Raw genomic sequence first — 24,989 nt, forward strand, 5'->3', positions numbered from 1 at the left:
AAAAAAAAAAAAAAATGTTCAAAGGCTTCCTTTCTGTAGAAGCTCACTGACAGAACCTACTTTCCGGGCTCAGCGCACTTCAACAAACAGGTATTGAGCGCAAACTGCAGGAGGCTGGGTAGTTGAAGAGCTGACCACAGGATGCTCACAAGTAGTAGAGAGTGAGTGTAGGTAGAAAAAGGGCAGACCTAGGGCATTTCTATGCATAAGGTGGGGCAGAAGAGGAGGAGCCAGCAATGAGACCAGTAAGGCATTATTGGTAAGGCGGAGGAAAACCAGAAGTGTAGGTTTTGGAAGCTAGGTGAAGAATATGCATTAAGGAAGAGGAAGTGACGGACTGCTGATGAGCTGAATAAGATGAAGACTGAGCATTGACCATTTGGTTAGCAATGTGGAGATCGTGGAGGTCCTTGTGACTGATAAGATCAGGTTCATGGAGATAGGGGAGGCCTGGTTGGAGTGGGTTCAAGTGAGAGTGGGAAGATGGCTATTGCAAACAAGCCTAGTCTCCTAGAAAGACAAGTCTTTCAAGGAGTTTTACTGTAAAGGAAAGAGAAATAAGGCATTTTAAAGAAGAGAAATGAGGTCAAGAGATTTAGGGTCAGGGCAGCAAAAGGGAGTTTATTTAGAACTCTGCAATGAATGACTCAATATGTGACTTCTGTAAAGTCGTGTATCTTTTAGTTAATTCCTTGAGTAAAACAGAAATAATTGTCTATCGTGACTTTTTTCTTCAAGCTCTTTAAGTCTCCCCACTCCCAGACTATATCATTGTCTAAGAAGAAAGGAGTTTGAAAATCAGTCTTGTTACATAGCTTAATTTGAATACATCCAAAAAATGACATTGCATTTTTTTTCATATTTGCTGAATCTATTTTTTGGCTGGAGTATTTTAAGGGAGATTTTTAAAGTAGATTTCATCTCTTACTACTTCACATGCACAGGACTTTTTCTTTATATAACCATAATACTTTTATATACCTAACAAAATTAACAATAATTTCTTAATATCAGATGACAACCAATCTATGTTCAGATATCCCCGTTTGTCCCCAAGGTGAATCAAACCAAGATTCAGACAAGGTATACATATTACATATTATTATATCTGTGAAGCCATTTGTGTGTGCGTGTGTGTGTGTGTGTGTGCAGCCTGGCTGTTTATTTCACCTGGGTGCAGGCGGGCTGAGTCCGTTTGTTTTTTATCCCATTTACCTGTTGATGAAACCAGTTCAGTTGTCCCATAGGAAGTCTTACCTTCTGGATTTGTCTGATAATTTTCCTATGGTGTTATTTAACTTGTTCTTCTTTCTTCTGTATTTCCTAAAAACTGGAATTGTGTATGAAGGCTTGATAATATACAGATTAAACATTTTGGGCAAGAATTTTTCATAGGTGGTTAGCAGGGCACGGTGGTGCGTGCCTGTGATCCCAGCTACTTGGGAGGCTGAGGCAGGAAAATAGCTTGAACCTGGGAGGCAGAGATTGCGGTGAATGGAGATTGAGACACTGTACTCCAGCCTGGGTGACAAAGCAAGACCTTGTCTCTTAAAAAAAAAAAAAAGAATTTTTCATAGGTGCTTCATATCACGTCACATCCAAAGGCACACACTGTCTAGACGTCTCACTGTTAATGATGCTAAAGGGCTGATCAGGATCACGTGGTGGCTGCTTGACTCATGAGAGGTGTTTTGATTTTGCTTTTTAAGAGCAGCAGTGTGTCTATATGTTGATGGGAGTAATCTTTGACAGAGGGATACTTATCAATAAAAAAAGGGGGAGGTTTTCTAGAACAACTTTCTTAAGTAAACAATAATGTGTAGGATCTAGTGGACACGTGTTGGTTATTGCAAGTGTTGGACATAGCCAGTTCATCGATAGTGACGAGGCATATGGACATAAATGCAGATAAGGGGGGCTCTGTTAGGGGGTTTGAGGAAGTTCTAATCTGGCAGCTTTTGCTTTCCCCATGAACGAGTAGCAAATTCATCACAGGAGATTGAGATTGAAAGGGGGAAGTCAGGTAGTGGGTGAGTGCCAGATGAATTGTCTGGAAAAGTAGCATGTGATTTCTGAGAAGCATTAAGGACCTCCTGGCAGTTAGTGATCATGAACTTGAAGTGAGATCAGTAGGCATTGTTGTGCAATTTTCTCTAGCCGTGCTCAGTGGCATGTTTGCCCATGTGGAGCAGAACAGAGGGTTGGATTTAACTGGGATTGGGTTTTAGCCAATCATGTGTGATCAAAAGAGGGCAAGTGACTCATTATAATGATTTTGACCATGGAATTTAAACTGTGTAGGAAGGGAAGTAAGAATATGGGGAAAGTGAGGGACAGTGACAGATGGAAGGATTAACCACAGAAGCTTGTTGGAGTTGGGGTACTAGTTGGAATAAGCTGCATAGACAGGAGTGGTAATTGGAGATGGGATGCCTGAACTCAGGATTATGAAAGGTATTTTTGGGAAATAACAAGATCAGAGATATGACCCTGGGAGTGAGTGGCCATGGTCACAATCACTGGGGTAGAGGAGATCAAAGGACTGTGAGGCCAGAGGACTAGAACATCCTATAGATGGGTATTAGTATCACAAGGAGTTATGATAGAAACAGTGTTGGAGCTAAAATATTCAGGCAATGAAGCACAGTATTTTGGGTTGGGGAGAAGATGGCTGCAGCCAGTAAGTGGGGTCATAGGTAGTGGTGTCTGCACAGGGTCTCTGTGAGGATGACATGTGTTGATGCACGTGGTGCTCTTCACTTTGAGGCTGACAAACAGCATGTATTCAACAAGTGTTAGAGGTTCTCCATCTGAGTCTACGTGGCTCCAGTGAGTAGAGCTTAAAACACTGGCTTTATAGTTATTCGTTTTTTATTTTATTTTTGAGACAGAGTCTTGCTCTGTTGCCCAGGCTGGATTGCAGAGGCACAATCTCAGCTCACTGCAACCTCCGCCTCCCGGGTTCAAGCAATCCTCCCGCCTCAGCCTCCCAAGCAGCTGGGATTACAGGCACCCACCACCACACCCAGCTAATTTTTGTATTTTTAGGAAAGATGGGGTTTCACCATGTTGGCCAGGCTGATCTCGAACTTATAACCTCAAGTGATCTGCCTGCCTCGGCCTCCCAAAGTGCTGGGATTACAGGTGTGAGCCCCCGTGCCCGGCTGCAACACTGGATTTATTTTTACAGGGAAGTTGATTTTCCTTAACTTTAAGATATTTCTAAGAGGCAGAGCTGCTCGCACAGTTGTGTGTGGTCTGGAGTGGTAGTAAATTCCCTGTCATTCAGTGTATCCAACAGACAGAATGAACGTTTGCAATGATGGTGCCGTCAAGGAGATTCTGGCAACTGAAGGTGATGGGTAGGTAGGTGGGTGGGAGGGAGTGACTCTAGCAATTGAAGGCAGTGGACAGCGGGGAGGGATGATGGCAGGAGCTAGCCTCATTCTTGCATTCAAACATGACTGAGCATTTCCTAGTTGTGATCCAGGAGCTCTCAATCTGGTTAGGACAGATCCGCAAACAGATAAATGTCACATAGTTTGATGAGGGGAAGAATAGGCACTATGGAGTGATGCTGATCATCTCTGTGAGGCCAAGGAAGGCTTAGGAGTCAAGGAGCAGTTAAGCTGGTGTTGGAAGCTGAGTGGAAACAGCCCCATGGGAACAGCATGGGAAACGACACTAAGCTGAAGAACTTCTTGTGCAGAGCTGCAAAGGCATGAAAGAGTCTCCGACATTTAGAGTGCCATTCCACTTAATCTGGGCAAATTACTTATCTTCCCTGTCTCAGTTTCCCTGTTTGTAAAAATGGGGGTAGTAATGGTATCCACAGAGGAAGGGACGGTGGCTGTTGTAATCCCTTTGAGTGGATTATCTTTGTTTTTGAGATGGAGTCTCGCTCTGTCGCCCAGGCTGCAGTGCAATGGTGCGATCTCGGCTCACTACAACCTCCACCTCCCGGGTTCAAGTGATTCTCCTACATCAGCCTCCTGAGTAGCTAAGATTACAGGCACCCGCCACCACACCTGGCTAATTCTGTATTTTTAGTAGAGACGGGGTTTCATCATGTTGGCCAGGCTGGTCACGAACTCCTGACCTCAAGTCATCCACCTGCCTCGGCCTCCCAAAGTGCTGGGATTCCAGGCATGAGCCACAGTACCCGGCTGAGTGGATTAACTTACTTGATTCTGTAAGTCACACTATGAGGTAGGACTTGTTGTTATTACTGTTTCTATTTTACAGATAAAGATGTCTTAAATCTTGAGTCTTAAGGGGTTGAGTAACTTGCTCAAAGTCAGGTACCTGGTGAAAGGCAGTTTGGGCTCTTGTCTTGATAAATCTGATTCCAAAGCTTGTATTATTCATCCCAAAGCTATAGTCAGTGCTTGGCACATAGCTAGTGCTAAATAAATGGTAGTTGTTATTGCCGGAATTGCTAAAGTTTCTCACCCAGATTGTTGAGGGTTCTGTTATCACTTCTACAGCTGGTTAAAGATCTGTAGTGCTGCTATCTCATCAGCAGCAGGGACTAGTTTTGGAAAGCCCTTGTCACCTATGATAAATCTAGATAAGTTGCACCACTTTTATTTCAATTGGTTGATTTTTGAGAATCTAAAGTGGAGAGTGATTTTTATCTTCTTAGAGGGCAAAGTGTTTTGAGCAGATGCAGTTGATGTGAGGGAGGAAGAGCTGGGGTTGATGCACTTTTCTGATGTCTGTGGGCTGTATCAAACAAAAAGTTTCATGTCCTGCCTGCCTGCTGGAGGATGGTAGCAAACCAGCATTCACAGGCAGGAGGTGTCATCCAAAAGTCTGGTGACTGCCCACAGTGTTTTCTACATGGGGCTAAGAAAGAGCCTCTTCCATGAGTGATCCTGGGAGAAAGAGCTGTCAACCCGTCACCCATTTATTCATTCAACAAATGCATACTGAGAGCTTATTACGTGCCAGACATTCATCTAGTGTCTAGAGATACCCCTGGAAAGAACAGAGAAGAAGGTTGACAAGATTCCTGTTTCTGAAGCTTATATTTTTAGTGGAAGGAGACAGACTAATCAAATACTAAATGAATGCCTACATAATTACAAACACTCATGCCACAAAGGAATTCATGCCATGAAAATGTCAGAGGGATAACTATCAGAGAAATTTTCTGACTCTTCCAAGGATGCTGCCCAGAAAACCGTTCTTTGAGTTGATGAGGAGAGCCCCAAATGTTTTGACGCAGGGCAGAGTGGCACCTCTCACTTTTTCCCTGGTAGTCATACCTAGGGCTTGCCTGCCTGCCTGCCTCCTGGTCATGAAGAGCTGGGGTTCTCCCAACTTGAACTCCTAGCCTTCAACAGAGGATTTTCTCTTGGTTCATGGGGTGAAGTCAAGTATGTCCATATGGCTTCCTCTTAGTTCTGTTAATGCTAGATCTCCTAGGACAGGCCTTGAAGCCAGGTTAATATTGTGCAGCAAGTTGATACACAAGGTCGAAGTGTATTTTTAGTATTGCTCCCAACAGTTTTGCCTTAATTATTCAAGTAACATAATACAAATAATAAAGGAAGTTAGCCAGGCATGGGGGCTCATGCCTGTAATCCTAGCACTTTGGGAGGCCGAGGTGGGTGGAACACCTGAGGTCAGGAGTTCAAGACCAGCCTGGCCAACATGGTGAAACCCCGTCTCTACTAAAAACAAAAATTAGTTGGGTGTGGTGGCGGGTGCCTATATTACCCAGCTACTGGGGAGGCTGAGGCAGAAGAATCGCGTGAACCTGGGGAGCGGAGCTTGCAGTGAGCCAAGATTCCACCACTTCTGCCTGGGCGACAGAGAGAGACTCCATCTCAAAAACAAAGAAGAAAATAACAAAGGAAGTCAAACTGATGAGAATTAATCTTTCATCAGTTTACCATCAATGGTATTCAAGTCTCAACCATTTACATTTTTTCTAGACAGTTGGACATACATACCTTTTAGTCCCCATCTGAGTACACAGATAACATTTTCTGTTATGCTTTTTTCATTATAAGATTTTAAGTATTTTCTTCCCTATTACTATATAAATTCATACACAATTGTATAAATTATTTCAGGTGGCTATACCGTGGTTTTCTCATTTCCTTATTGCTGGATGCTTAGTTGTTAACAGATTTTCACCTTGATAAATAAGTTTGACATTAAAAATTTTTATTTTTGGCAGTGTTATTAGGAAAGTTTATAGTGCTTAACACTTACTTCAAAAAGAAAGATCTCAAAATAACAACCTAATATTGCACCCAGAGGAACTGGAAAAAATATTTACCCCAAAGCTGGCAGAAAAAGAAAAAAATAACCAAAATCAGAGCAAAACTGAACAAAATTGAGACACAAAAATTCATACAAAGAATCAACGAAACCAAAAGTTGGTTCTTTGAAAGAATAAACAAGTTTGGTAAACTATTAGCTAGATTAACAAAGAAGAAAAGAGAGAAGATATAAATAATCACAATCAGAAATGACAAATATGACATTACAACTAATCCCACAGAAATATGAAAGATCTTTGGAGACTACCATTAATACCTCTGTTCACACAAAGTAGAAAATCTAGAAGAAATGGACACCTTCCTGGAAACTCACAATCTTTCAAGATTGAAGCAAGAAGAAATTGAAACCTGAACATACCGATATCAAGTTCTGAAATTGAGTCAGTAATAAAAAACTTACCAATCAAAAAAAGCCTTGGACCAGATAAATTCATAGCCAAATTCTATCAGACGTACGAAAAAGAGCTGGTACCAGTCCTCCTGAAACTATTCCAAAAAAGTGAGGCAGACAGATCCCTATCTAACTCATTCTATGAAGCCAGCATTACCCTGATACCAAACCTGGCAAAGACACAGTAAAAAAAGAAAACCACAGGCCCATATCCCTGAAGAAAATAGATGTGAAAATCCTCAACAAAATACTAGCAAACCAAATCTAGCAGGACATCAAAAGTTATCTCACTGTGATCAAGTAGGCTTCATTCCTGGGATGGAAGGTTGGTTCTACATAGACACATTAATAAATGTGATTCACCTCATAAACAGAATTAAAAACAAAAACCATATGATCATCTCAATAGATGCAGAAAAAGATTTTGATAAAATTCAAAATCCCTTCATTATAAGAGCCTTCAAGAAACTAGGCATCAAAGGCACATACCTCAAAATAATAAGAATCATCTATAATACACCCACAGTCAATATCATACTGAATGGGTAAAAACTGGAAGCATTCTCCCTGAGAACTGAAACAAGGGATGCCCACTCTCACCACTTCTATTCGGCATAGTATTGGAAGTGCTGTCCAGAGCAATCAAGCAAGAGAAAGAAGTAAAAGGCATCCAAACAGGAAAAGAACACAAACTGTCTCACCTTGCTGACAATATGATTCTATACCTAGAAAACTGTAAAGACACTGCCAAAAGGCTTCTGGAACTAATAAACAACTTCAGCAAAGCTTCAGGATAAAAAATCAGTGTATAAAAATTCATGGCATTTCCATAACCAGTAACTTTCAAGCTGAGAGTCAAATCAACAACACAATCCCATTTATAATAGTTGCAACAAAATTTTAAATACCTAGGAATACATCTAATCAAAGAAGTGAAATATCTCTCTAAGGAGAACTACAAAACTCTGCTGAAAGAAGTTATGGATGACACAAACTAATGGAAAAACATTTCGTGTTCATGGAGTGAAAGAATCAATATCATTAAAACAGCCACACTGCCCTAAGCAATCTGTAGATTCAACACTGTTCCTACCAAGCTACCAATGTCATTTTTCACAGAACTAGAAAAAAAACTATCCTAAAATTCATGTGGAACCAAAAAAGAGTACAAATAGCTAAAGCAATGCTAAGCAAAAAGAACAAACTCAGAGGTATTCCAGTACCTGACTTAGAACCACACCGTAAGGCTGCAGTAACCAAAACAGCATGGTACTGGTACAAAAACAGACACATAGACTAATGGAACAGAATAGTGAACCCAGAAATAAAGCCACATACCTATAATCATCTGATCTTTAACACAGTCAACAAAAATAAGCAATGGGGAAAGAACACCCTATTCAATAAATGATGCTGGAATAACTGGCTAGCTGTATGCAGAAGAATGAAACTAGATCCCTTCCTTACACCATATACAAAAATTAACTTAAGATCAATTAAAGATTTAAATGTGAGACCTCAAACTATAAGAATCCTAGAAGAAAACCTAGGAAACACCATTCTGGACATCAACCTTGGGAAAGGATTTATGACTAAGTACTTAAAAGCAACTGCAACGGAAACAAAAATTGACAAGTGGGATCTAATTAAACTGAAGAGCTTTTGTGCAGCAAAAGAAACAATCAACAGAATAAACAGACAGCCTACAGAATGGAATAAACTATTTGCAAGCTATGCATCCAACAAAGGTCTAATATCCAGAATCTCTACAAGAAACTTAAACAATTGAACAAGCAAAAAACAAATAACAACATTAAAAAGTGAGCAAATGACATGAACAGACAATTCTCAAAAGATGCATATAAGCTGCCAACAAATATGAAAAATGCTCAGTATCACTAATTATTAGAGAAATGCAAATCAGAAGCACAGTGAGATACCATCTCACATCAGTCAGAAAGGCTATTTTTAAGTCAAAAACACCAGATGCTAGGGAGGCTGCAGGGAAAGGGGAACATCTACACTGTTGTTGAGAAATGTAAATTAGTTCAGCCACCATGAAAAGCAGTTTGGAGATTTCTCAGAAAACTTAAAAACAGAACTACCATTTAACTCAGCAATCACATTGCTGGGTATATATCCAAAAGGAAATAAATGTTTCTACCAAAAAGAGACATGCACTTGTGTGTTTATTGCAGCACTATACAGAATAGCAAAGAATGGAATCACCCTAGGTGCCCATCAGTGGTGGATTGGATAAAGAAAATGTGGTACATATACACCATGGAATACTACACAGCCATGAAAAAGAACAGAGCCATGCCCTTTGCAGCAACATGGATGCAACTGGAAGCCATTATCCTAAGCAAATTAATAATGCAGGAGCAGAAAACCAAATACCATATGTTCTCACTTATAAGTGGGAGCTAAACAATGAATACTGATAGACATAAAGATGGCAATAATAAACACTGGGCACTACAAGATGGGGGAGACAGGGGAAAGAGTTTAAAAACTAATTATTCAGTACCTGCATGGCAGGATCAGTCATACCCCAAGCCTCAGCATTGTGCAGTATACCCAGGTAACAAGTCTGCATATGTACCCTCTGAATCTAACATAAAAGTTAAAATTATTAAAAAAAAAAAAAAACCCTTTTCTTCTTTGTATGCATATTTCTTTATAGAACTCATATTCTTTATCTCATTAATCCTCTTTCAATTGTCATCACAACTATGTAATGTAGAGAATCATTTTACATGTGGGGAAACTGAACTGTATAATCTTTTTTACTTTTGAATTATTTATTTATTCACTCTTTCTTCCTAGAAGTACAGTACGTGGTCCTTAGCCAGGAGCTGTTAATTCTATGGTCTGAATACATTCTAGAAAGGTTAAATTAATTTATATGATCTTTTGAATGTATATCAGTTTAATTATAATCTGTCCAGCAACGAGTATTATGTAGAAAACTGCTGACTAATGTAAATTCTATGAACTAGTTTTTTAGTATTCTAGTTGCCCCTCTTGGGTTTCTTTCAAGATTGACCATAACTTTATATGCTTGTTAATGGTGCTTTTTATTTTGTGATATGTCTGTTCACGTTGATGACCTCTTTATTTTGGGAAACTTTTACTGTATTAATCCTTTTTATATTTTGACTTTTCCTTTTTATTGTAGTTACAGTATTTTTCATTGTATAGATGTTGACATTTTCTTGCAACTGAATGTATTAAACTTTTCCTTTGCTGTTTTCCTACATTGCATCAAAAGAAGAAAGAGCTGACAAGTATATAATTATATTTTTAGCTGTTTTTTGTTGGTTTGTTTAGAGACAGGGTCTCACTCTGTCACCTAGGCTGGAGTGCAGTGGCGCCCATAGCTCACTGCAGCCTCTAACTCCTGGGCTCAAATGATCCTCCCTCCTCAGCCTCCTGAATACCTGGGACTACAGGCATGCACACCTGGCTTATTTTTAGCTTTCTAAAATTACATTTTTATACTTTTGTACATTTTTTCAAAGTCAAAGAATAATGAATGTACATTTTAGAAATGTACATTTTACATACATTTGGAATATATGTAAAATGATAAAAAATGAAAACATCTATTATTCTTACCATTCTGAGTGTACTTTTTTCTAGTACTTTTCACATTTTAAAATGTGTGTGTTTTTTTTTTCTTTCTGAATTTGGATAGTATTTATAGTTTTATAACCTATTTTTTTCAGGTAGAATTATACTGACTGAACTTTCATATATTATTAAACATTCTTTGAAAATAAAGAATTTTTGGAAAATCTGTCTGAAGTTTATTTCAGGATGGACCTAATTGCTCCCTATTTATCTCCAAACCAGCGATTAAACAATCTGTTCTTCCCAGGTTGGTCCATGGTGGCTGCTTTAGCTTTCTAGCCCATTCTTATCTGGTGTCAAGTCTATTTCTTTCATTCTTTTTTTTTTTTTTTTTCTTTTGAGACGGAGTCTCTCTCTGTTGCCCAGGCTGGAGTGCAGTGGCGTGATCTCGGCTCACTGCAACCTCCACCTCCCGGGTTCAAGCAATTCTCCTGCTTCAGCCTCCCTTGTAGCTGGGACTACAGGCAGGCACCATCATGCCTGGCCAGTTTTTTTTGTATTTTAATAGAGATGGGGTTTCACCGTGTTAGCCAAGATGGTCTCGCTCTCCTGTCCTCATGATCCTGATCCGCCCGCCTCAGCCTCCCAAAGTGCTGGGATTACAGGCGTGAGCCACCGCACCTGGCCGGTGTCAAGTCTATTTCTAGGCTATCTGTGCTGTTCACAGATCCAGAGCATTACACCTTTAATGTGCTCTTCTCTCTTTTTTTTCTGAGCCCTGGAGGTTTCCTGGGTTGAGACCTAGCCTAGCTCTGCAGAGGCACCTTTCCATCTTGTTAATGTTTAACCCTGCCTCTGCTGGAAAACAGCGCTCACCTCCTCTCTTTCTCACTCTTATTTTTTGCCTTTGCAGATGAGTTTTGATCATCCTGAGAAAAATGGGCCTTGGCCTCCAGACCCAATAAATCTTCCCTCCCATGGAGAACAGTGCTAATTCCTGAGGACCTGAAGGGCCTGTGGCCCCTGGGGGATTAACCAGAAGCAGGTAAGGAACACACAGAGGCATGGGCTAGCAAAGGTGTACATTCCTGAGTAAAAGCTGGTGTGGCAGATGTGCTGACAGGGAATCTCAGGATCTCAGTATCTGGCTACAGCTTTGCTGTTTTCTTTTTGTGTACATTTTTCAGTCCTCTTTAACTGCTGATTCAATTTGGGTTTGGTTGTGGGATGTAGAGAAATGGCTTGTGCATTTCTAGTAACTATAACTGTAAGATTTAAGTTATTCTGTATTTCAGTCAACCGTTCTGAGTTCCTACTACGTGCCACAAATGCAACTGGTATTGAGTATGTCGTGATGGGTGGGTCGGGACAGGATTTCCTTGCTTTGAGCATTGATTTCTGCCGGTTCAGTGTTGGCCGGTTCTTTGAAGGTGGTAATGCAAGTTGCTATCTTCTTCCTCTAGGAGCCTCATGATGATTGTAAAGACTCTCTGATACAATTGCATCAGTTCAGTAATCTTTCTTTGAGTATCCGCTCTGGTGCAGCCACTGTGCTGGGTACTAGGGTTTCAGAAAGGATGCTGGGAGGAGTTTTCCTTTAGCAGCAAAGTCAGGCATGTAAAGCAAGCATTACAGAGCCCTGGCTGGCAGCAAAGGGGAACAAGGCTAGTGCAGAAGGGGAGGTGGCCTCCACTGACCTTCAGAAACAGAAAGGTGATGCTGTCAGAGCTGGCAAGCACATGGACAAGGAGAAAGGGTGCAGTCAGTGCAGACACCTGGATGCTTAAGAACACAGTCTGGTGCGATTGGAAAATTCAAAGCTTGGTCTGTTTTTCCAAAACATTTATAGAGAAAAGTTTGCTCCTCTTTTCCTTCAGCTGTGCCATTTAGTGAAAGCTTCTTCAGACTCTGCCTTCTTCAAACAACTTGAGAGATGAGAGAGGGTCTTGCAGTTATAAGTGCCTGTGACCAGAAACTCCAGCCACCTGGTGGACTTGGAGCCTCAACCAAGGGTGGTGTCAAGGGACCACAAGAGCCCTGATGTGGGATTTCAGACGAGTGCCCTGAGGCCATGGCAGGGCACAGGCTGTGAAGGCTGAGGCCATCTGATGGTTGCAAGACTGTCGTTGGACCCAGCTATTTGGAGGAACTCTTCTTTCCTGGGAAACCACACCTTGGAGAGTAGGTACTGGGCAGCTGCTCCCTGAGCCTCCACTCCTGTGACAGTGAATCAGGCCCTTCCTGCCTGATGTTTCATTCAGACATGTCAAAGTCAAGTTCCAAGTCCACTGTTTCCAAATCACTCATGCAACTTTGAAAGTTACTTGTATTTCCAAACCTCACAATACTCAGCTATAAATGGAGCTCATAAAATCTGCTGGCTATAGTAAGTCTATAAAACCTTACTAATACGGAAAGTCCCCCTGAGTGGTAACACAGTGCACAGCAGGGATGGCAGGTGCAGCACTGATGGTGAAGGTGGCTTGTCTGCCACTGTCTGGCAGATCAAGTTGCCTCTCTAGTGACCTTGAGTCCGACTTGATCACACTGACTTCTCACTGCCCCTTATCACAGATGCATGTCCTTGGGTGGAAAGATGATGAACTTTTAGAGTCAGATAGACCTGGGCTGGAATTCTGGTTCTAGAACTGATTTGCTGTTGACGTTGGAGAGACCCTAGAACCTTGCTAAGCCTCAGTTTTTTTCATTTCCCAAAATAGGGTTGTCAATAACTCTATCATAGTGTTGTGGTAAAGGTTCAATGAGATATTGCAAGGAAAGTGACTACCATGTAGGAGGCCCTCCTTAAATGCTACTTGCCTTCTTTTCTCTGGTTCTTCTTCAGCTGTCATATGGTCATGTGATTACCTGTGTTGGGTATCTGTGGAAATTGAATTCCTTAGTTTCTGGTGATAACAAGCATCCACCCTCCACTTCATAATCTTATATCTGAATTCTTCTTCCGCTGTGTACATTTAATCATTTCCACAACTTCAGCAGTCCAAGATAGGAACCCATCATTCCCATAGCCACTGGTTCCTGAGGTCTGGGATGGTGGAAGCACTGCTTTGGTTGGTACTACCAATGGATTCCAGGAATGAGCTGGATGTCAGTTCATGAAGGAGTTCCCAGGGAAGAGCCTGGAGCTCAGGGCTGCTGAGTTATGGCTGCGGCTTCACACCACCATCTTCACTATCCCCCATCACCTCCACATGGTCCCCAGGCTGAGCTGCTGCTCTCCTGTCTCTGTTCAGAATACCTCCTGTGCTTTTTTGCTTACCTTGTTCAAATCCAATGAATACCATCCTCTTGTTTTGTCCTCCCGACACTCTGCAAATCACATGGGGCAGAGAGAATTACTCTAAAAAACTCAGGAGCAGAAATATTAAGTGACCTGTCCAAGGTCACCAAGAATGGGGATAAGAACCCAGGTTTTGTGAACACCCAGTCCAGTACTGCTACTACCTTTTCCTATATCCGTAGGAGCAGGATCCATGGGAAGGGACCTCAGATGCCTAGTGGGTTAGCAAAACCCCGGAGGTGATTGCTTTGATTCACTATTGTAAATAAACCCAGTGAATGGGGAAAGAATGTAATGTTTTCCAAAAGATACAGACATTATTTGAGTTCAAAGTACTTCCAGTTTCCATTCAGTTACACAATAAATTCTGAGAAAACAAACTAGGTGTTTACCCAGAAATAAAGAGGACAATTCAGTCTCTATTTGCTCAATGAAATCTATTTTCCAGAGTTTTTTGCAGTTCTGTGCATATTGTAGTGGAAAGGTCATGGGTTATGGACTCAAGTCCACTTGGATTTGAACCTCAGTGCAACCATTTCCTCAGCTCTGTGAGCTTGGACACTTCCCTTGACTTCTCAGAGCCTCAGGTTGCTAATCCATAAAATGGAGATTATAACACCTTTAGGTTAGGAGATGCCCTTCGTATTAGATTATGCTATGCTTGGTGCCCCCAGAGTTGTGTCTCATGGTGGTCCTGGTTATGGCGAAGTTAAGTGAAGTAACATCTAGCATGCTTAATGAATTTTTGTTTCCATTTCCTTAGTTGGCTGCATGTCTGCTATCTTACCTAGATGTCCTAGCCTCTGTCATGAGGTGAGTCAGCTTCCTGTCTCTAGTGCTCTTCTTGCAGGGTACTGCACGAAACTATGTGGTGGAGATAACCCCTGATCTTCTCATGCAGGAGTCCAACATCTCAGCCCTTAGAGAGATGCGTCACAAATCTATGGCATCATCTAGAACGAGAAGTCTTTTTCTGGCTATTTTGAAGGTGTGTTGGCCACTTACTATTTTAGAAAGTTTAGGTTTGGTGATGTAAAACAGTCAGCCTGCTCTTTTTTAATCTGTTTTTTTTTTTCCAAGCTGCATGGCTTCATTTAACACATGTTGCAAAGCCCTAGGAAGCGAATGATTTGCAAGATGTGGTTTCTGACTTCAAGAAACTCAGAGTGCATTCAGGGAGGTAGACCAAGGCAATCAGAGACTAATGTTCAGCATAGAAAAAGTAATGATGGGAGGACATATAATAAAGTGTTCATGGCTCAAGAGGAAGAAGGGAGTGTCCGAGGGACTACTGTCCAGGTTCAAAGACCTAATTGAGGCTGACTTTTGTCAAGAATTACTTAACAGGCTGCAGAGGTGGCTAGGAGGTAGACCAGGGCTGGAATTCAAGTCACCTCACTTGAAATCTATTGATCGGTCCACCTCATGCCACATTGGGTTTTTCTTCACATCATTTGTTTTTTCTTTGTCTCACCTTTTTTAGGCTTGTTTTCCTGCTCAGAACAAAGTGGCTTCCCTGAACACATCTTCATTATGATTCACACCAACTTGAAGAAGAAGTTCAGCTGCTGTGTCCTGGTCTTTATTCTGTTTGCAGTCATCTGTGTGTGGAAGGAAAAGAAGAAAGGGAGTTACTATGATTCCTTTAAATTGCAAACCAAGGAATTCCAGGTGTTGAAGAGTCTGGGGAAATTGGCCATGGGGTCTGATTCCCAGTCTGTATCCTCAAGCAGCACCCAGGACCCCCACAGGGGCCGCCAGGCCCTCGGCAGTCTCAGTGACATAGCCAAGGCCAAACCAGAGGCCTTCTTCCAGGTGTGGAACAAGGACAGCTCTTCCAAAAACCTTATCCCTAGGCTGCAAAAGATCTGGAAGAATTACCTAAGCATGAACAAGTACAAAGTGTCCTACAAGGGGCCAGGACCAGGCATCAAGTTCAGTGCAGAGGCCCTGCGCTGCCACCTCCGGGACCACGTGAATGTATCCATGGTAGAGGCCACAGATTTTCCCTTCAATACCTCTGAATGGGAGGGTTATCTGCCCAAAGACAGTATTAGGACCAAGGCTGGGCCTTGGGGCAGGTGTGCTGTTGTGTCGTCAGCAGGATCTCTGAAGTCCTCTCAACTAGGCAGAGAAATCGGTATGTTCTGGGCTTGTTCTGTAAATGGCAGTGCTTATTGGGACTGGCTGGGCATATTGATGGTATGGGAGACAAGTGGCCCAAGTGTGGCTCAGTGGACCAGTGGAGTGGACCCAGGGCAGTGTTTTTTTCAGAGTCACAAGTGACACAGAGGGAATTGAACAGATGGCACTCTAGGCCCCCAGCATCTTTATCAATTCGAAGAGTTTCATTATTGTTTCCTAATATTTTTAGTTGATATATAATAATTATATATATTTATGGGGATATTTTGATACATGTATTCAATGTATAATGATCCAATCAAGGTAATTAGAATATCTACCACCTTGAACATTTATTGCTTCTTTGTGTTGGGAACAGAATAGTTTTATTTTGTTCTGTTTTAAATATTGGAATTGTGCAGAAGATTTCGTTTGAAAAGAGAGTTCCGCTGCTACCAATAATCAAAAGCCTACAATTGACCTTTGAAAAGACTTGAAGCATAGATCTCTACATCATTTCCGGGTTCTGAAATTCTGTTGTTTTACCTGATTAATGGAGGACTCTATTGGCCTCAACAACCTGGGTAATTTTCAGCTTTTCTCTTTGAAAAGATTTAATTGGGTCAGCAAGTCTTAACTGGGGGCTATGGACCAACTTCAGAGGGTCATAAATCCCTGCGATTGCACGTAAAAATATCTGTGGATTAGGTGTGTATAATGTGTGTGTGTATGTGTATGTGTATGTACATGTGTATGTATGTATATGTGTATGTGTATGTATATGTGTATGTATATGTATATGTACATGTGTATGTATATGTATGTATGTATATGTGTGTATATGTACATGTGTATGTATGTATATGTATATGTGTGTATATGTATATGTGGATGTGGATGTGTATGTATATGTGTATGTGTGTCTGTGCATTTTTCCAGGAAGGGAGCTTGTAGATTGCAGTTTATTCCCTAAGGGATCTGTGACCCAAAAAGGTTTCAGAGTCACAACATATTAATTTGCTTTTCTTGAAACCCTTTGTAGTGAATCAAGATAGAAAGCCTCTCTATATTTGTAAACCCGTGTAACAGAGAGCCTTATTTCTCTTACGCTGAATGTGTTTTCCATTATTTGAAATGAATCAGCTAAAGAAAGCAAAGCACAGGAAGCTGTGCTCCCCTGTCAGCCTGGAGGTACTGGAGCAGGTGAGGTCATACGTCTCCTTTTTTATTTCCTTCATTGGATTGCCAGGAAAAATGGTCTGAAACCCAGAACATGCTCTCAAAGAAGAAAAGTAGGCCCAAATTGGATTCTCTAGAGCAGAAATGAATGGTGAGATCACAGTTTCTACCTCCCCAAATAGGCAGCTGCCCTGCTGGCCAGCCCCACCTCAACTTTTGCTTCTGTACTTTTGTTTTTTCTTGGACTTTGTTTTCAAGAAACTAAATGTGATTGGTTTTTGTTCATCCATAATGGAGCGAAGTTTCTTTCTTTCTTCTCCATTTTTGCTGCTTATGTTTGGGATATCCTAGGTATTAGCTGATCCTTGTTCTTCACGTCAAAGTTAACATTGCGTGCCTGGCTGAAATTATACTGAAGTTTGAGACGGGGCCTGATACCTCTGTGAACTGGAACTACAGCTTTAATTTTATGCACTCCTTAAAGGTTTAGAGTGATTTAAATAAACATTAATAATAAAATAATATTTTCTATAGACTGCAGTTTCAACTTCAAAATAAGGATTTCCACAGAAGGACTTTGATTCTGAGATGTAATAAAAGTTACATGTTAGACTTCAAATGTTCTGCTATTATAGGGTATATATCTTCTTGGCATTTTGTCTAACAAATATTTTAAGACATTCATTCATGTATTATTTTATTTATTCATGGATTCATCAACAATACAAAGGGGAAGGGGAGGGGGAAAGGAAAGGCCCTTTGTTGAAGCCTGAGTTGCAGGCAGCGTGCCAGGCCCATACACTTCCTCCTGCATCTGGAATTTGTTGAGTCTCTTCCCAACTATTGAATGGATCAGATTATTTCAAATGGTTTTCTTTTACAAATAACATTGCTGACAAGCAGGGTTTTTGTGCAGATAACTTAGGTGACCACTGTTGACATTCAACAGGGAAATATCCTTAGAAGTGAGGCTAGAAGACACGAGTAAGAGACATTTTATGATTTTTTTTTTTTTTTTTTTGTCCATAGCAAGATTTTCTATCAGAGAGAGTGTAACAACCTACTCTGCCTCCAGCAATCTCATAAACCAGCCAATGGTGGGCTCAGTCATTTTCAGTTATTTTTGATAGTTTACTCATACATGTTAAGTATCTTAGATTTGCTGGAATTTTCATGTTAAACAGTAGCATAATTTTAAAACACTACCATTAATACAACTGATGCTTATTATGCATCTGCTGTGCATAACATGCCTTGCTCTTTTCATCCTCCCGGAAATCCTGTGAGGTTGATAAGATAATTGGTCTCATTTAGCTGCAGAGCTAAATGCGGAGGCTCAAGTGGTTACACCACTGGCTAATAGCAGACTGGGGTTTGAAAGCAGAGTGCTTGCTTCAAAGACCCCACTCTTAGCGCCTCTGCTGTTGTGCCTCGTAATAATTGTAGCTTCATAATAAAATTTGGTATGATTTTTCTTTTGTTATGTTAAAAAATGTCTTATATTCCTGTCTATTAGCTGTCCTAGAGAAGAAGAGAAGGATATTCTGAGTTAAAGCAAAGGCAAGAAGCAAAGACTGCATGGGGAAAAGTGCCCCGTGTGTTTGGGCATCACAAATAATCCTGTTTGGATGGCATGTGGGGCCTTGTGGGTGAAGACGGGTGAGGAACGAGGCCAGAAAGGTAGCTAGGCATTAGCTCTTAGAGAATGCTGACAGTCACAATAAGGACTTTAGGTTTCCTTCTTTAAGCCATGGAGAGCCCTAGAAGGTTTTTGAACAAGGGAGATTTCTCACTTATACTCTATGAGTCCCTGTTTTGTACTGTATAATGTCTCCATTATTAGGGACTATCACCACATCCAGGTCAGAAGTGCCAGGCCTGCCCGGGCTGTGGTAGCCGTGATGGAGAGAAAGGACCTTACTTGAGAGGCTTCATGAAGTAAGAGGCAGAACTTACTATCTAGCTGGAAATGATCTTGAGTGAGAGGCAGGAGCCAGGATGTCTCGCCTGGGAGCAGGCTGTATCTTACCAAGGGGAGCAGGCTTCCAGAGGAACGCACATTCCGCTTTGGATGTTCTGAGACTGAAGTGTGTGTGGACTGCACTGGGTAAATATCTATGCTGTCAAGTATTTAATTCCAGAGAAGGGTCAGATGTCGAGACAGATTTAGAAGTCATTTGTATCAAGGTGAGATAATGGTTATAATCCAGGGAAGACGACCAATTAGAAAACCTAAGAAAAGGTTTACATTTAAGGGACAAGTAAAAGAACAGGGATAAGCAGGAAAAGTCAGAAGAGTCAGAGACTGGCTAGGGGAGAACTAGGTGTGCACCATACAATGGAAGGCAAAGGGGGTTATAGTTTGAGGGATGTTGGCTGTTGGTATCAAAGTCTGCAGAGGTGGGATATATTCTTGGGCAGAATAAGGACTGAGAAGACACCTGTGAACTGAGTAGTTTGGAGAACATGATCAGTTATATCAGGGGTCAGCAAACCCTGGTCTTGAACGCCTGATCTCAGGTGATCCACCCCCCTCGGCCTCCCAAAGTGCCGGGATTACAGGTGTGAGCTACCACGCCCGGCCTGATGGGCTTTTTTCTTAGAATCACGTCCAAACTTCATACCTGGACCCATGTCCCTGTACAATCTGGTTCCTGCCAACCTCTGTAACTGCATCTTTGATTTTTTTCCCCTTAACTCCTTGTGTACAGTCAAGTTCCTCCCCTCACTGTGGTCCTGACACTTGCTGCATGCTCTGGCTAGTGGACTTCTCTGAACCCTTCCCAAGCCTGGCCATCCTTTGGGTCTCACCTCCAAGGCACTCCCTGAATCATCACTCTATGAAGGAAATTCCCTCAGTGTCTCTGGCACACAGCTCAGCTTGTTGGTGTCACAGTATTCATCACAATCTGAAATTATCTTATATGTAGGTTGTTGTGTGTCTTTATTGTCTATCTCCGTGCAGTAGAGTGTAATATCTCTGATGGCATGGACCTTGTCTTTGTTGCTCACAGCCGTCATCTCCCGTGTCTAAAACTGTGCCTGGCATAGAGTAGGTGCTCAATCAGTATTTGTTGAGTGAGCAAAACAATTCTCCTTTCTTATGGTCAACATCAAGCATCCACTCTAACCTAAGCCTTCTGTGCTGGATGTTCTCCAGTTGCACCTCCAAATCCCACTCTCACCCTTTTCCATCTGGCTCTGTCCCTGAGAAATTGAAATTTTTTTTTTTTTTGAGAATAAATCTCATTCTGTCATCCAGGCTGGAGTGCAGTGGCACAATCTCGGCTCACTGCAAGCTCCACCTCCTGGGTTCAAGCGATTCTCCTGCCTCAGCCTCCTGAGAATCTGGGATTACAGGCACACACCACCATGCCCAGCTAATTTTTGTATTTTTAGTAGAGACGGGGTTTCACCATGTTGGTCAGGCTGGTCTTGAACTCTTGACTTCAGGTGATCCACCTGCCTCGGCCTCCCAAAGTGCTGGGATTACAGGCGTGAGCTACCGCGTCCAGCACAGAAATTAAAGTTTTGAACTGCGTTAACTGGCATTATTCACTCTCTGGATTTTCTTTGGGACTGGCCAGGAGAAGCACTGACATTAAGCTGAGAAGAAGACTAAGGTCAGGGCACCTATTTGGCCATGTTTCGCCTTGCAGAGTAAACTCAAGCTGAATCTTTTTCTTGACTGAAGGTGTCAGATCCTGCCAGGAGGCCCTCCCATCTTGGTCCTGCTCTCTCCCTTTTCCCTTCAGGTCTGTGAGATCCACGGGAAAGAGCAGAGCCAGGTTGGGATATTGACTCCCCCAGACCCCTTCTTGCTGGTTGGAGGTTGGCAATAGCTGTGTTCCTCTCCTAAAGGCAACAGCTCCCAATAGGTGTCCCTCCTCAACTCAGGGTCTGTGCTCATCAGGCCACAGTAGACCTGGGGTAGTAATGACTCTATACAGTCATCAACCGTGGGGCTTTAGCCTATTCCATGTTGATTTCTTTAAACTCTACCCTAACTTGGTAAGTAGTACTTTTATGAATCTCTCAATTACTCTGTTGGAGCTTCTCATCTCTTTTCTACTGGGATTCTCACCAATAATTTATTCATCTGTGAAATGGGAAAGTTGACTAAAGTTTCTGATGGATCTATGTTTCTCATGCAATTACTACTAATTTCTTTCGAACCAGTGACTGATTATGACAAAATGCATTATAATTCTGAGTTGTGCAAAGATATACCTCCTGCCCTATGTGCACTTCAGTGTACCTGCCCTGTAAGATGATAACAGTTGGGACTGTGCCCTTCTCAGGTAATTTTCAAACCATTTTGATGAAATTTTGCCCTAGGATTGAGGATAGGGTTGTGTCTTCATGAATGAGGTTTCTGTGTTCCTAAGGTTTAGTACATACATTGGAACTGAGAGAGAGAGGCTTTCATCCTTAATTCTGTGGATATCCTCTTTCTAAATCATCTTGTATTCAGTCAAACGCCCTCACTTCCCCAGATCCTGTGTGGATGAAGGATGACCCAAAACAAACCTGAATAGAACAATAGAGGATGCAGCTGACCTCCAGCTGCAGTGCAGATTTCACTGGTGAGCCCCAAACTTGCTTGACCAAGTAAGATTGGAAGAAGCTCTCATAGGATCACAGGGTTGGGATGGCTCCTTAAAGTCTTCCCTCCTCCACCAGATTGGTCGACGTTGGGTAGAAAAACTTTTCCTAGTCTTCCAAACACTGCTTAAACAGTTGCAAAGACAAGGAGCTAGCCCAGGAAGCTTAGGTTTTTCAAGATGGTCTGTTTGATTCTGACTGGATTTAGTACATTGTTTCTGACAATGGCAAAGAAAGAGAGAAAGAGAGGAAAGAAAGAAAGAGAAAAAGAAAGAATGAATGAAAGAAAGAAAGGAAGAAAGAAAGAGAAAGAAAGAAAAAGAAAAGAAAGAAAGGAAAAGGAAAGAAAAAGAAAGGAAGAAAGGAAGGAAAGAAAAGAAAGGAAGAAAGGGAGAAAAGGAAGGAAGGAAGGGAAAGAAAGAGGAAAGAAAGAAAGGAAAAGGAAAGAAAAAGAAAGGAAGGGAAGAAAAGAAGAAAGGAAGAAAAGGAAGGAAGGAAGGAAGTTAGTTTAGACCTATGACATCCTCTTCCATTTCTGCCACACCAGGTCTGTGACTCTTCCCTGGGCCTCAGGTTCCTAAAAGGAACACCTGGGGGTTGTCTTGGATGCCATAGTTAAATCCCATCCATTTGCTGAGCACTGCATGCTTTTCAGAGTGCAATGGGGTCCTTTGCACTTGTGGGATACACTGAACCTATCGTAGTGTTTTCATTTTTCTGACAGATACAGAAATATAATCTACTGGTGATACCAAGAGAATATTTGGTTTGTTGCTTTGATAACTGGAGTAGCTATTCCACTGTAAGTAGCACACTGGCTTTGTTCACTTTTCTGCTGTGCCCAGGCACAAGTGAGTGTCTTTGAATGGGCTTCAGGAATGCCACAGTATAGACCCCTTCAGCCCTTACAGTGGCTGGCAGACAGGTGGTCATCTCTGCCTAGGAGCTTTACCTGAGCACCACACAAATACTGCCATTTCGCCCTGTGGATCAGGATGCGGTAGATTCGGAAGCATTATTCCCTTGCCCCCTCCCCTTACCTTTCTCTTTTTCTGCATATTGCCAGTGCTCATCACCTCTTTTCTGTTTCTTTGTGGTTTACAGATGATCATGACGCAGTCCTGAGGTTTAATGGAGCACCCACAGCCAACTTCCAGCAAGATGTGGGCACAAAAACTACCATTCGCCTGATGAACTCTCAGGTAAAATTTCTTTTGTGCAGCTGTGGAGGAAGAGAAGGACCACAATGTGGGCTCTAATGTGGAATGTATCTACTGGGAGCACATCCAGGCTGCCAGTTAAGTCTCTTGATCTTCCTGAGTTCCTGATTCCTCACTGGAGAAGAAGACAGTGATTGCATGACCCAACCTGGTGATGTGTTTATTTAAAGAAAAACCCTTTGGTATCAGGTCTGCTAATGGAGGTGTCAGGTGCCCAGGAAAGTAGAGTTGAGCTGTCCTTGATGCTGCAAGGTCGTATCTGGAGGCTTGCATGAGGGACAGCAGAGCCCAGAACATCTAGGGGAGAGTGGGGAGTGTTGTAAAAAGTGAATGAAACAATACACATGAGAGCGCTTTATGAACTGTAAAATGCTCTGCAACTACTGTAAGACAGTGTCACCATGTAATTACATGTAATATGGCACTAGAATTCATGTACTGTATCATAAATTCCCCTGGATAATTAGGTTCCTGGAGTATTTTCAGGTAGCACGTGCTGATTTCTCAATACTAAGGGAAACTTGAGAAATACTCTTGCCACAGGGTTCTGTTAATAGATTTTCTTAGTGGGAAAAACTGTATTACACATATATCAAAATATCAAAAATTGCACAATAGGGCTGCAACCTGCCCATCTCACAACCACCACCATTTGCCTTTTTCTGAAGAAACATATGTGTTCTGGGTGTGTTTACGTCAGTGTTTAGTCTGCACACTTCCCTAGGAGTCCTGGGCATGGGGTGGATCCGGGAACGGATCAGAAATGCCTTTTCAGCGGTGTCCAGTGGAATGTGTGTGTCTTTCCTTCTCTACCAGGGCTCCATTTCCCTATATCTGTCTCTTCACTTCCTTACTTTCAGGAACTCACCAGCTAGGCAGAAGCTGCTTCCTGCACAGCCCACTTTCCTTTCGAAGCCCACAACCTTCAGAATTTTTTTTTTTAATTATACTTTTAAGTTCTAGGGTACATGTGCACAACATGCAGATTTGTTACATAGGTATCATGTGCCATGTTGGTGTGCTGCACCCATTAACTCGTCATTTGCATTAGGTATATCTCCTAATGCTATCCCTCCCCCTGCCCCTTACCCCACAACAGGCCCCGGGGTATGATGTACCACTCATGATTTGGCTCTCTGTTTGTCTGTTATTGGTGTATAGGAATGCTTGTGATGTTTGCAATTGATTTTGTATCCTGAGACTTTGCTGAAGTTGCTTATCAGCTTAAGGAGATTTTGGGCTGAGATGATGGGGTTTTCTAAATATACAATCATGTCATCTGCAAAGAGGGACAGTTTGACTTCCTCTTTTCCTAATTCAATACCCTTTATTTCTTTCTCTTGCCTGATTGCCCTGGCCAGAACTTCCAATACTATGTTGAATAGGAGTGGTAAGAGAGGGCATCCCTGTCTTGTGCCAGTTTTCAAAGGGAATGCTTCAATTTTTGCCCATTCAGTATGATATTGGCTTTGGGTTTGTCATAAATAGCTCGTATTATTTAGAGATACATTCTATCAATACCTAGTTCATTGAGAGTTTTTAGCATGAAGGGCTGTTGTATTTTGTCAAAGGCCTTTTCTGCATCTATTGAGATAATCATGTAGTTTTTGTCATTGTTCTGTTTATGTGACGGATTATGTCTATTGCTTTGCGTATATTGAACCAGCCTTGCATCCCAGGGATGAAGCTGACTTAATTGTGGTAGAAAACCTAAGCAATACCATTTGATGCACCGTTGGATTCAGTTTGTCAGTATTTTATTGAGGATTTTCGCATTGATGTTCATCAGGGATATTGGTCTAAAATTCTCTTCTTTTGTTGTGTCTCTGCCAGGCTTTGGTATCAGGATGATACTGGCCTCATAAAATGAATTAGGGAGGATTCTCTCTCTTTGTATTGATTGGAATTGTTTCAGAAGGATTGGTACCAGCTCCTCTTTGTACCTCTGCTAGAATTCGGCTGTGAATCTGTCTGGTCCTGGACTTTTTTTGGTTGGTAGGCTATTAATTATTGCCTGAATTTCAGAGCCTGTTATTGGTCTATTCAGAGATTCAGTTTCTTACTGGTTTAGTCTTGGGAGGGTGTATGTGTCCAGGAATTTATCCATTTCTTCTAGATTTTCTAGTTTATTTGCGTAGACGTGTTTATAGTATTCTCTGATGGTAGTTTGTATTTCTGTGGGATCGGTGGTGATCTCCCCATTTATCATTTTTTATTGCATCTATTTGATTCTCCTCTCTTTTCTTCTTTATTAGTTTTGCTAGTGGTTTATCAATTTTGTTGATCTTTTCAAAAAA

General features: G+C 41.7%; 1 protein-coding gene across 10 annotated transcripts in view; it reads left to right on the forward strand.

Moving 5' to 3' along the window:
- ST6GAL1 (ST6 beta-galactoside alpha-2,6-sialyltransferase 1) overlaps positions 1-24,989 on the forward strand; it is a 149,069-nt gene that overhangs the window by 100,278 nt on the left and 23,802 nt on the right. For 4 of the 10 annotated variants that reach the window (XM_017873398.1, XM_017873402.1, XM_017873401.1 and 1 more), the window contains 5 exons: positions 11,177-11,308; positions 14,328-14,377; positions 14,466-14,552; positions 15,048-15,704; positions 22,577-22,674. In XM_017873398.1, the coding sequence (XP_017728887.1) occupies positions 15,098-15,704; positions 22,577-22,674 (705 nt within the window). In that variant the 5' untranslated portion in view covers positions 11,177-11,308; positions 14,328-14,377; positions 14,466-14,552; positions 15,048-15,097. The remainder of the gene's footprint in view (positions 1-11,176; positions 11,309-14,327; positions 14,378-14,465; positions 14,553-15,047; positions 15,705-22,576; positions 22,675-24,989) is intronic. The other 6 variants (XM_017873400.1, XM_017873406.1, XM_017873405.1 and 3 more) reach the window with 3 other exon arrangements.

The sequence above is a fragment of the Rhinopithecus bieti genome, unplaced genomic scaffold, assembly GCF_001698545.2.
Source record: "Rhinopithecus bieti isolate Rb0 unplaced genomic scaffold, ASM169854v2 scaffold_5626, whole genome shotgun sequence".
Classification (NCBI taxonomy): domain Eukaryota; kingdom Metazoa; phylum Chordata; class Mammalia; order Primates; family Cercopithecidae; genus Rhinopithecus; species Rhinopithecus bieti.